At 52.1% G+C, this 11,875-nt stretch overlaps 1 protein-coding gene across 2 annotated transcripts; it reads right to left on the bottom strand.

Moving 5' to 3' along the window:
- Positions 1–1,559: 1,559 nt before the first annotated feature.
- Positions 1,560–11,874, bottom strand: ZC3HC1 (zinc finger C3HC-type containing 1). 2 transcript variants are annotated; one of them, XM_066318913.1, is made up of 10 exons: positions 11,494–11,874; positions 10,415–10,525; positions 9,374–9,525; positions 7,064–7,147; positions 6,208–6,335; positions 5,127–5,287; positions 3,918–4,137; positions 3,285–3,494; positions 2,932–3,141; positions 1,560–1,993 (listed from the first exon to the last, which is right to left on the bottom strand). In XM_066318913.1, exons 1-10 carry the CDS (start codon positions 11,628–11,630, stop codon positions 1,925–1,927), a joined length of 1,482 nt encoding a protein of 493 aa, XP_066175010.1. In that variant the 5' UTR covers positions 11,631–11,874; the 3' UTR covers positions 1,560–1,924. The 2 variants fall into 2 exon arrangements, with proteins under 2 accessions (XP_066175010.1, XP_066175012.1); XM_066318915.1 differs by having other exon boundaries at positions 3,285–3,491.
- Position 11,875: the final 1 nt, after the last annotated feature.

Here is an 11,875-nt window from a genome sequence, read left to right as displayed (position 1 = left end):
CCTCCCCCTGTGGGGAGGAGACACAGCCAAAGAATCCCAAAAAGCTCCAGGAGGTGACATCACCTGAGGGGACTCAAACCCACACCCCACATTCCAGGGGGAATTTGGCAGGGGAACAACGTTATATTTGAGCAGAGAAACTGGAAAACTTGGGATAGAGGACCCTGTATTTCCCAGGCCACCATATTCCCTGGGTCCAAGTGACTGGGAGAACTGGACAGGGAAAATAAGAATTTTACCATATTAGAATGCTTCTATTCCATCTGTGAAACACCAGTTTTGCAACAGGGATTATTCCAGGATATCAGGGACTACAACAGCACTCTGTTCCCTTTTGGAATTCCTTAAGGCCACTCTTACAGCACCCAAACCTTGGAATGTGGGTACTGAGGGAATTTTGGGGATCCTCTGAGCACTCTTAGGTCTGGAAATTAGGGATGGAGGGGTTGTGGCCGGCCTTTCCCACCCTGGAATGGGGATATAATCCTCCCTCCATTGGGTGCATCCCATGATTTGTGGCGTGGTTGCCTGATCAGGGAGCAAAACGGAGATGGAAGGGAGCCAGGAGAATCCATGGATAAGGAATGTAGGGAATAGAGAGGGAGCCATAGGGAACTGCTGGAAACCATTGGAAATGGGGGAGCCAGAGCTCCAGGGAGATGTAAGGAATGGGGAAACCATGGGGGGCTGTTGGGGATGGGAGATCTGTAGGTCCAGGCAGCTGGAAAAGGGGCTCTTCCATGCCCATCCCAGGCACTACCCACCCTCTGGATTGGGGGTGTCCCCATCTCCACCCCAACTCCCAGGCCAGTGGGGCCATGGGGTGAAGCAGCCCCTCGTTAGGACCCTGTAATTAGAACCCGCTTTAGGAAAGGAAGGGAATCCACCCAAATTCAGGCCCTGCTGCTTCCTGAGGGATTCCTACCCAAGAAGGCAGTATCCCAAAATGGTGGATCCCCGGAGAAGCCCACAGGTGGGCAGTTTTGGGGTTCAGGGAGAGCCAGGATCAGCCCTGACCAAGGCAGCCACTGCATTCCCAGGCACAGGGCAGCCAGAATCCCAAAATCTATCCAAGGGGATGAAACAGATGAAACCTTGGAGCTGGAGAAATGGAGGCAGGAGATCCTTTCCTCAAAAAAAAAAAAAAAAAAGAAAGGAATGACATATCTCTGTGCCCTCACTCACATTTACAGACCTGGAGGGAGGAGAGTCAACTTGTGCCAGGTTGTTTGTAGAATCTCAGCCCTTCCCCAGTATCCTTAAGGATGGAGATGACACCAGCAGCACAAGCTATGGAAACTCACCTCTTCCAGGTTTTGGCTGCATCCCACCCTCCAACCTGGGGGATTTATCACCCCAAACTGGCCACCAATCAAGAGACACAAGGCCAGGGTTTGAGGCAAAGGAAAAATGCCCACAACAGGCAAAGGTCACAATAAAATGTGGAGTGGGAAACAGGGAGGCAGCCTGACATTGATACCATAAGAATGAGTATCCTAAGGGATAAAGGAGTTACACCTCCTTACCCTGGGGAAAAAAAGCACCAAGCCAGCAGGAAGGAAAAAAGAAAAACAACAAAAATGAAATGTTTATTCCCACCTGGCGTCGCTTCTGTGCGCTGCCGGCGGCGGGACACGGCCAGACACCGCGGACACCTCTGGAGGTGACGGTGTCCCCTCGTCACCCCACGTGCCTGTGGCACATCCCAGCCCAGGGCAGGGCTGTGCAGAGGGACACAGCAGCAGTTTGTGAAGGCAGGGGCTTCAGCAAGGCAGTCAAGGGAAAGGGGATGCCAGTGTGGCCGGGGCTCCGTTTGGAGCTTCCTTGGATTCCCTTCCCGGGAAGAAGAGCTGCCGCAGCAATCACGGGGGAGGTTTGGATCTCTCCCAATGCCCCGTGCTGGTTTCCAGAGGCAGCGGGCTGCTCAGGAGGAGTTCATGCTCTCCCACTGCCGGAAAATGCGGAACACCTTGCAGGACTTCTCCGAGAGACTCTGGAAGAGATGGGAACAAAGCAACAGCCAGAGGTCAAGGCACTGGAGCAGGACCTGCAACTGCCACTGGCAAAGGGCACGAGGAGAAACTGCAGCAAAAAAACATCCAAAATATCCCAACTGGCTGCCAGGACAGCAGTTTGTTGATCCCAACAAACTCCTGGAACAGCATTTCCATGATCTCAGTTTGCCAACATGAGGGGAGAACAAGGAGACTACAAGCAAGCAGCAGGAAGGGACCCCAGCTCTGCTCTAGCTGGGTCTGATGCCTCTGCCCTGTGACTGGTCCCACTGGACCATCCAGAGCTTTCCTGGCACATGGCAGAATCACGGAATCATGGAATGGTTTGGGTTGGAAGGGACCTTAAAGATCACCCAGTTCCAGCTCCTGCTATGGGCAGGGACATCTTCCATTAGAAGGGGACCAGTTGGGGACACAAATCACATGAAATCCCCAGGATAAATCCTGAAGCAGGAAAGTTCCACTGCTCCCTTGAGCTCCAAGCAAAGCAGGAAGGAGCTTGCAGGAGGAATCCAAGTGGATAATGAGATCCAGGGAGGCAGCAGCTGCTCCACAGCCACATGAGGAGGGAGTTGTGGCCTCAGAACAACTCCCCTGGCTGGGCAAACCTGGCAATCAAGAGCCTGGAGCCAGGAATTGGATGGCTGCAGAGAGGAGCTCTGAGGACACGGAATGAAACCGGATCTTGGGCAGTGCTGAGGCGCTTGGGAATTGCTGTTATTTATAGCAGCTCTCGAGCAGCTCCAGCACAGCCTGGCCTTGGATGGAGCCTGGTGTGGGAATGCCAGAGCTCACGCTCTGCAGCTAGGTCCTTGTCACCTGGCTGGGATCACGTCCATCCCAAACAAAGCCCATCCATCCCAAATTTTTGTTTCCTGGTCAAGCATCATTCTGGTTTGGGACGCCCCAGGCTCACCACTGGCTCCGTTTCGGGCACTGTGTCACATTTTTGGATGCCAAGGAGTCTCTTCAGCACCACTTCCCAGCCTGGCTCGGCCTTGCCAGGCTCCTTCTCTGTCTGGGATGCAGCATCTTCCAGAGATTCCTCTCCCTCCCCAGTGCTGACCCAGGGACACCAATCTCGGTGCTGAGAGCTGGGGTGAAAGAAGCTCCTCAAGGAAGTGTCCTGGGAAGTGAGGAGGTGACAGAGAGGGGACACAACAATAGGATGGTTTAGAGACTCCAAGAACCCCTCTTTGTGCCCAAATGCCACCCCTGAGGGACATCACTAAAACTCTGGATCAGGAACACCCTGCCTGGATCACTCACCGAGCTGCTGGAAGAGCAGAGCCGTGCCCGCTTGGCCCTGCGGGCAGGACTGGATGGCACTTCCATGTTGTCCCCTTGTCCCATGCTCCGGGTCACGGGGCGGCTCCTCAGGGCGGGGCTGGTCACATCCAACTCACCCCTGTCCATGGAGTTGGGAGAATCCCAACCCCGTGGGCGGGATACAGCTGGAGATGGGCTCTTCTCATGCTGCTGGGGGGCAAAACCAGGGAATTAATGGAGCCCCTGTGGTCACCAAGGGGAGCTTGTCCAGCTCTAATCCTGGTCGGCCATCCCACAGGAGCCCTTCCCACCACAAGGATGCGTCCATTTGATGTGGCTTTTCACAGAATGACAAGGTTGGAAGAGTCTTCCAAAATCATCGAGTCCAACCCATGCCCTAACACCTCAACTTAAACCATGGCACCTAATGCCACCTCCAGTCTTTTTTAAAACACATCCAGGGATGGCGACTCCACCACCTTTCCAGGCAGGACACTCCAGTGTTTTATCACTCCTTCCATGAAAAACTTTTTCCTAATATTGTATTTCCCTTGATGCGGCGTCCTTGATGGGATTTGGAGCACCTGGGGCTGACCAAGTGTCCCTGCACCACCCAGATATCCCAGGACGTACCTGCTCTGATCCCAAATCCTGGCTCCGGGTCAGCATCCTGCGTGGGGATGTGGGAACGGGCGGGAAGCGCTCGGGAGCAGCTGGGGTGGTGCTGCTGGAGCCGCAGGAATCCGCCTCTGGAGCTGCAGCAGATTCCAGCTGGTGGAAGCCCCACAAACCCACTTTCCTCATGCAACGGGAACAGGTGATCACAGAGAGGTTCATGGAGCCCGAGGCAGCACTGTGGGGATAGAGCCAAGCCATGGAATCCTCAGGGAATCCTCGTGGAATCAAGGGATGGGTTGGGAGGGATCTTAAAGATCATCTCATCCCAACCCTGCGGGCCTGATATTTCTGGGTGTTGGGTCTGAGAGATTTCAGTCTGCTAGCAGCTGCTAACTTTTTCCCAAGGAAAAATTTCTCAAGAAAGCTTCTTCTCAAAACAATCTTGGCAAACAACTCTCCTTTCTCAAAACCATCTTTCTCCAGGTGGTGTTTTGCTGTTTCTCTGGTTTAACCAATAAGATTAACAAGGTGTTGTTCCTATTCACCAATCATGTTAAGTCTGCATCAGAACACCTTATAAAAGGTAGTAAAAATTACACAATAAAAGCCTTTTTTCTGTGCTCTTTGCCTTCTGAAATATTTAGAATCTCTCATCTTTCTTTCGTGTCCTACAACGACACAACCTCTGATGGGTAGGGACACTTCCCACTATCCCAGGTTGTTCCAAGCCCAGTCCAACCCAGACTTGGACACTTCCAGGGTTGGGGAAAGTCACGAGAGGTGGCCTTGGAAAAGTCAGGCAAATAAGTGCATTAAATCCCATCTTTGATGTTGATTTAAACAGGCTAAAGTTGCATTTTGCCTTGCCAGGAACAGAGGGAAAAAGTGGGAAAAAAGTGGTGAAATAAGAGAAGTGGGAATGTAGTGGAATACTGTGAGAATAGTTAAACAAGGGAAGCAGAATTCTTGTGAAAAAGAGGGGAAATAGGAAAATAGTGACACAAAGGAAGCAGGAAAGTAGTGAAAAGCAGGAAAAGGGAAAAATAAAATCAGGTAGGCAGAAGCAAGGTGAAAAAGAGGGAAAATAGGAAAACGGTGAAATTAGGGATACTGAACATTCCGCAGGAGGAACATTCCACGTGCGGCCAGCCTCCAAGAGCTTTCTTTCATGGCAAGCCCAGAGTGTGAGGGACATTCCAGGCCCATCCCTGCAGCCCTGCCCACCTGCAGGTCCAGCCACACAGCGCCAGGATACAGGCAGGAACGTGCACCTGCAGGATTTCCGTGGAAAACTTCCCAGGAGGCTTTTCCCCCTCTGTTCCTTTGTGCTCCAGCTCCTCCCCAATGAGCTGGAGGAGGCAGGTGATCCTTTCCTCTGTGAGGGACTGCGGAGCACAGGGACAATAAAATGCACTGGTTTTACTCCCAAATCATGTCCCACATGGAGAAAAATCCCTTTTCCACCTCCTGGAATTTCATGATCCAGCACCCCCAGCTCTGGTTGACAGGGAAAAGTCACTCAGAGGAATCCTCTTTCCCTCTTGCTCCCCCATTCCATGAAATCTGCCCAGGCACCATCTGCTCCCCCGACCAGGTCCTGTTCCTGCTGTGGTTTTGGGAGTCTCCAGTGGCTTCCGAGCTCAGGCAGCCCTAAAGACACCCCTGTGGTTGTGCTGAATGGATGAAGATTCCCTGGATCCCACAAGGCTCCTGGCTGCCCAGAGCCATCTGTTCCCTGGCAAAGGAGTGTCCAATGAGCCAGACTTGGCCGCAGCAGAGCAGGGCCAGGACAGGTTCCTACAGGGTGGCAATTCCACGCTTGTTCCTGGCTTTTCCTGCTTTTCCCTCCTGCTTGTGGAGCCTCTTTCACCTTCTCAGGTCTCTGCCCACACCTCAGGCCCTGGCATCCCAAATTCCTGTCTCCAGACCATGTGGCCTCCCAGCTAAAGGAGTGATCTGTGGGCTGCCACTTCTCATGGAGTGCTTGGAGCTGCCAGGGAGAGCTCCCAAAGGAGTCTGTGGGACCCCAAATCCCCTCTCCCAGGCACCACAGAGCAGCCTGGACACTGGGAAAGGTTCAGAGTGGGAACTAGACACACTTCTCAGCTGATGAGCTATTCCAAACTCCTCTTTACATGTTTCCATGGTGAAACCACCACATGGGGAATGTCCAAGGGAAAAAACAAGGTGGGAGCAGATCCCTCACACACACACAGGCTGAGATTCCTGATTTTGCTTCAGGAATCATTCTGATCGTCCCTGAAGCCTGGAATGCTGCAGATTTTGGGAGCAGGAGGGAACTCACCATGTTTTTCAGGTCTTCTGGTCTGAGGGAGGGCAGCTGCAGCTCCAGCTGACACAAGCTCTGGAAGCGATCCAGGAAATCCTGGAGAAGGACTCTGGGCTCGTCCACCAGCAGCCTGGCAAAGCGATCTGGTGAGAGGAAAAGCTGTGCTCAGCATTCCCAACCTCTCCTTGTCCCACAGGGAAAGGGAGGACACGAGCCCAGCCAGGGTCTCCACATAAATGCAGTGATAGGATAAGTGGGAATGACGTTTAGCTGAAAGAGGAAAAGTTTAGGTGGGATATTGGGAAGGAATTTCTGGCTGGGAAGGTGGGGAGGGGCTGGGCTGGAATTCCCAGAAAAGCTGTGGCTGCCTCTGGATCCCTGGAAGTGTCCAAGGCCAGGCTGGATGGGGTTTGGAGCACTCTGGGACAGTGGAAGGTGTCCCTGACCACGGCAGGAGGTGGCACTGGATGGGCTTTAAGGTCCTTTCCAACCTCAACAATTCCATGATGATTTTTCTGGTTTTTAAAGGAAAAGCTCAGCACAGCCTTTTCCCTTCAGAACATTCCCAAGCAGCACAGCTTCCAAGACAGGATTTATCCCTCTTTGAGCATTCCATGACACCCGACCTCCCCTGTCCCCTCCCACTTACAACCCAAAAGCATTTTAACTGCTCCAGAGTCACCCAAAGGTCAGGAAAAGCTGGATACAGCCCTGGGGCTTTTATCTGCTGAGGCTGCTCAGGGATGTTGCCTTCTTGTTGTATTTCATCATTCCCACAGGGAAAAGGAGAGTGTGACAACAGAAATAACAATGGAAAGGGAGGGAAAAAATGGGAATAATGCTGGATTGTGCAGGAATCTGAGGCACCCACCTGGACAGGGGCTGTCTGGCCAGAAGCAGAACTTTTCGTGGGCAGTGCTCAGAGCCTTCCTGAGCTCCTCACAGCGTTCCTTGTCTGTAGAGAAAAACTCAGGGATACTTTCCTGCTGAGCCACCTCCTCAGGGAATGGCCAGGAAAACCAAGCCAGGAGAGGGAAGCCACCAGCATGGGAGAGTTCCCCTGAGGCTGGATGCTGCAGAGCCTGAAGCTTCACCTCAGACTTCCCCCAGTTCCCACCAAGAGGAATTCCAGGCTCCCTCAGGCAGCTCCGGAGCAGGAGCGGGAACAACAAATGTCACCTCAGCAGTTCCACCTGCCCACAGCCAAAATTCCTCCCCATTCCCAGGCACAGGAGCAGGGGAGCCCGTGGAAAAACAGCCCAAGCCAACCACGGGCACAGAACCTGCTGGATCCTGCCAGTTTTTCCTCCTGAGATGCTGCCAATCCCTGGCTGAGCTGATCCCTCCACCCCGGCAGTAGGAGCCAAATCCCAGCCATGTCTGGAAATCAAACTTCCTCAAAAAAAAACCTCCAAAGATCTCAAATTTAATTTCACTTACGCTTTCAGAACCAAATAATTTCTTTTCCAACTTGTTTTTCGATGCCTTCTTCCCAATCTTTGATTATTTTAGATTTTCCTAACCTGGAGTGATTCCCACTGGAATAATTAGGCCAAGGTTTATTTAACAGAGATAATCTGAATAAACAGGGAATGTTGATATTGAGCGACCCAAAAGGAAAGGCTCAGTATTCCCATGAGCCACATGGCACCTGGCAGACAGCAGGAATGTGCTCTCTGTTCACTTCCAGGGGAATTGCAGCCAGGAAAATTGAGAAGTGGGGATGACACTTCCTTGTGGGATAATAAGGAGTTTATTAATTAAAACTCACAATGTAATTTCTGAATGGCCTTGGTAAGCAGCAACCACCACACTGGAAAATTTCAGTCGAGGATCATGGAAGCAGATCCAGGAATCGAAAAAGAAAAGTTTTAAAAGAGAATTTTTAAAAAAGGATTTTCAGATCGTTAAATGCATCCAGAGGGCAACAAGGCTGGAAAACCTGGAAAGAGGCTGAAAGCCTTTGGATTGTTTGGAAAAAAGGAGAATGAGGGGTGAATTCTGCACCTTCTGGAGGAGGGAAGTGCTGAGCTCTTCTCCCTGGCATCCTGTGGCAAGACTGGCATGGCATTCCAGCATGCAAACGCTCTAAGCTGCACCACGGGAGGCTGAGGCTCAACATCAGGAACTGGTTCTCTGCCAACATGATCCAACTCTGGAATATTCCAAGAGGTGGTCAGTGCCACAAGCCTGGAAGTGTTTCAGATGTTCTTGGATAATCCCCTTGGTCTGATTTAAGGTTTGGAACCTCACTGGGGTTTTTCCAATCCTTAAAGGACGGGTACCAAGAGAATGGAGGGTCTCCTTTCCATGGAGAGGACAAGGAGCAGTGGGGACAGGGTGAGCTGGCAGAGGTTTTACCCCAGTCCAAAAAAGACATTTTTTACAGTGAGAATCCCATCATTCCCTGGAACTACTGTTCCTTGGGATCACCATTTCCTGAGATCATCATTCCTTGAGACTATCATTCCCTGAAACCGTAATTCCCTGGAACCATCATTCCCTTTGTCTTCAGTGAGGACACCCCAAAAACTTGACAAATGATGCCCCTTGTGAGGATCAAATTCACAACCTTGACATTACGATAACTGATTATGAGCCCCCAAAAACTTGACATATGGTGGGTGCCCTGTTTGAGGACTGAACTCACAACCTTCAGATTATAAAGACTGATTATGAACCCCAAAAACTTGACAAATGGTGCGTGCCCCACGTGAGGATCGAACCCACGACCTCCAGATTATGAACCACAAAAACTTGACAGATGTGCTCCATGTGAGGATCAAACCCACAATCTTCAGATTACAGCAACTGATTATGAGCCCAAAAACTTAACAGATGGTGCCCCACATGATGATCGAACTCATGACCTACAGATTATGACTGATTGGGAGCCCCAAAAACTTGACAAATGGTGCCCTGTGCGAGGCTCAAACTCACAACCTTGACATTACGATAACTGATTACGAGCCCCCAAAAACTTGCCAGCTGGTACCCCCTGTGAGGATTGAACTCATGACCTTCCAATTACGACGACCAATTGATTATGAGCCCCAAAACACTTGACCAATGGTGTGTGCCCTGTGTGAGGGCTGAACTCACGACCTGCAGACAACAACAACTGGTTACGAGCCCCCAAAGCCTTAACCCCAAAACCCCACCCCACGCCATGCCTACGCACAGTTGCTGAGGTCGAAGGCGAGCTGCAGGCTGGTGCACAGGTAGGCCTGGCAGCTGGAGCACCTCAGCATGTCACACTCCACGTTGACCCAGCCGAACCTGGCGCACACCAGCGGGGACAGCGAGTGCGGTTTGCCCGCCCACTTCAGCGGGTGAGCCCGTCAAGGACACAACGGCAACGATTCATGGGGGGCTTTTTTTGGGGAGGAGAAGATTGGGAAACTTTCTCAAGAACGGGAGAGCTGGGAGCTGCAGCTTGGAGAGGTGGAGCAGAAGGACAGGGAGCAGGGAAGGAGCAAGGAATGGCTGGAGATGTGCCAGGGGGATTTTAGGAAAAGGAGGATTTTTGAAAAAAGTAGAATTTTAGGAAAAGGTTGGATTTTAGGAAAAGGCTGGATTTCAAGAAGAGACTGGACTAGAGGAAAAGGTTGGATTCTAGAAAAAGGCAGGATATGAGGAAAAAAACCACGATTTTAGAAAGAGGTTAGATTTCAGGAATAGGCTGGTTTTCAGGAAAAGTCAGGATTTTAAGAAAAGTCAAGATTTTATCAAAACTCGGGATTTTAGGAAAAAGCTGGATTTGAGGAAAATGTTGAATTTTAGAAGAAGATGGATTTCAAGAAAAGGCTGGATTTTAAAAAGAGGTGAGATTTTAGAAAAGGTTAGATTTCAGGAGAAGTCAGGATTTTAGGAAAAGGCAGGAATTCGGGAAAAAGTTGGATTTTAGGAAAAGGCTGGATTTTAGGAAGATGCTGGATTTTAAGAGGTTGGGTTTCAGGAAAAGGCCAGATTTTAAAAAGAGGTTAGATTTTAGGAAAAGGTGGAATTTTAGGAAAAGACTCTTCCCCCAAAGGGTGCCGAGGCACTGAGCATTCCCCAGGGAATGCTCACAGCTCCAAAGCTCCAGGAGCGTTTGCACAACTCTCAGAGACACGGTGGAATTTTGGCATGTCAGTGCAAGGCCAGAAATTGGATCAATGATCCCTCTGCATTCCTTCCCCCACAATTCCAAGATGGGATTGACAGCATCCCAAAGGATATGGTGAATGTTTCCACTCTGCTGAAATAGGCTTCCCTGCTGGCAGACTCCAAGGAAAGAGCCTCCATTTGGGAAGGGCCATTGGCTTGCTCTGAGCAGTCAGATGTGTCTTTCCTAAAAGGAAAAGTCAGCAAAGAAAACTCCTGCAATGATTCCATTGATTAAAAAAAAATCCCAAAACCACAGAGCACTTCCTAACCCCCACCCCTTCTGCTTGTCCTGAAAAGGATCTTCTCCAGAGCTCCCCATTCCCAACTTTTAATTAATTCCTAACAAAACAATAAACAAATAGAATTCCAAGGGTGCCCAGTGACTGACAGCTGGGATTTGACAGGACAAGGAGAGAACAGGGATTTGTTCTCTGAGTCCAACAAGGGCAGATTCAGGATCTGGGATGCTCCCAAGACCGGAATCTGTGGCTGGAATGTCAATCCCAAGGCCGGAATGCCGACCCCATCCATAGCTACCCTTTGGCCTCCTCCCAACACCCTTCTGTGAACCAAAATTCAGGGATGACCCTGAGACATTCCCCAAAGCTCAGCCCCCATTGCTCCCAGTCTCTCCAGTAATCCCTGTGACTCCCAGTGCACCACCAAGGTGTGACCAGGACACGGCCTGTTCAGGTCATGGGGACTCCACAGGTCACTCACCTGGCTGCCCTGCCAGTGCCCTCCCAGTGCCCCCAGTACCCTTCTAGTGCCCCAGGATCTGTTCCCACTGCCGCCTCCCTGTCCTTCCAGTATTCCCAGCGCCTCCTAGTCCCACCAGTAGCCCTTCCCAGAGCCCCCTAATCCCTCCCAGCACCCCCCAGTTCCCAATGCTTCCCGTGCTTCCCCAGTCGCTCCCAGCCCATTCCTTCGCTCCCTTTTCCCGCTACCCCTCCCCAATAATAATATCCAGCACACCCCAGTCCCCTCCAGCCCACTCCCGCCGACTCCAACTCCTCCCACAGGACCCCAAATAACACCGAGGGGTCCCCAGTTCCCTCAAGACTCCCCAGCCCGCCCCCTCCCCTCACACGGCTGGGCCTCCCCCCGACGCCAGCCCCGGTGCCAGCGAGACCCCTCGCCGCTGCCCCTCACCCGCCAGGCCCTGGGCTCTCGGTGGCGATGCCGCCGTCGATGAGGTCGCGGATCTGCCGGGGGGTGACGGGAGGCGGCCGCCCTCGGTTCCCCCCCGCCGCTGCCGCCGCCGCTCCCCCGGCGCTGGGCGCCGCCATTTTGGTCCAACCCTCCCGTCACGGCCAGGGAAACGCGGGCCCGCACGAATGTTCCGCTCGCGCACAATCGTTCCGCTCGTGCCCGAAGGGTCGCTCCTGATCTCGCGCAACCCCCGCACTGCCTCCGAAAGCTCGCGAAGGGCTCGGGGAAGGAGCCTCCGTGAAAGTCCCCAGGAATGTCGCCGTGAGCGTCCCTGGCAATGTCCCCGTGAATGTCCCCGCGCCCCTGCTCTCGGAGCTCTATT

This window comes from Sylvia atricapilla, chromosome 5 (genome assembly GCF_009819655.1).
Source record: "Sylvia atricapilla isolate bSylAtr1 chromosome 5, bSylAtr1.pri, whole genome shotgun sequence".
In the NCBI taxonomy this organism is placed as follows: domain Eukaryota; kingdom Metazoa; phylum Chordata; class Aves; order Passeriformes; family Sylviidae; genus Sylvia; species Sylvia atricapilla.
The sequence above is the reverse complement of the archived record's forward strand: the minus strand, read 5'-3'. Positions and strand labels throughout refer to the sequence as shown.

What these genes read in the sequence shown, in the direction of transcription:
- ZC3HC1 (XM_066318913.1), bottom strand. Translation starts at nt 11,630, where the DNA reads ATGGCGGCGCCCAGCGCCGGGGGAGCGGCGGCGGCAGCGGCGGGGGGG. An exon ending in CTGTGTGGCTGGACCTGCAG is followed by an intron (nt 4,138 to 5,126) that starts GTGGGCAGGGCT and finishes CTATCCCCACAG; the next exon opens with TGCTGCCTCGGGCTCCATGA. An exon ending in TCTGCTCTTCCAGCAGCTCG is followed by an intron (nt 3,142 to 3,284) that starts GTGAGTGATCCA and finishes CTCACTTCCCAG; the next exon opens with GACACTTCCTTGAGGAGCTT.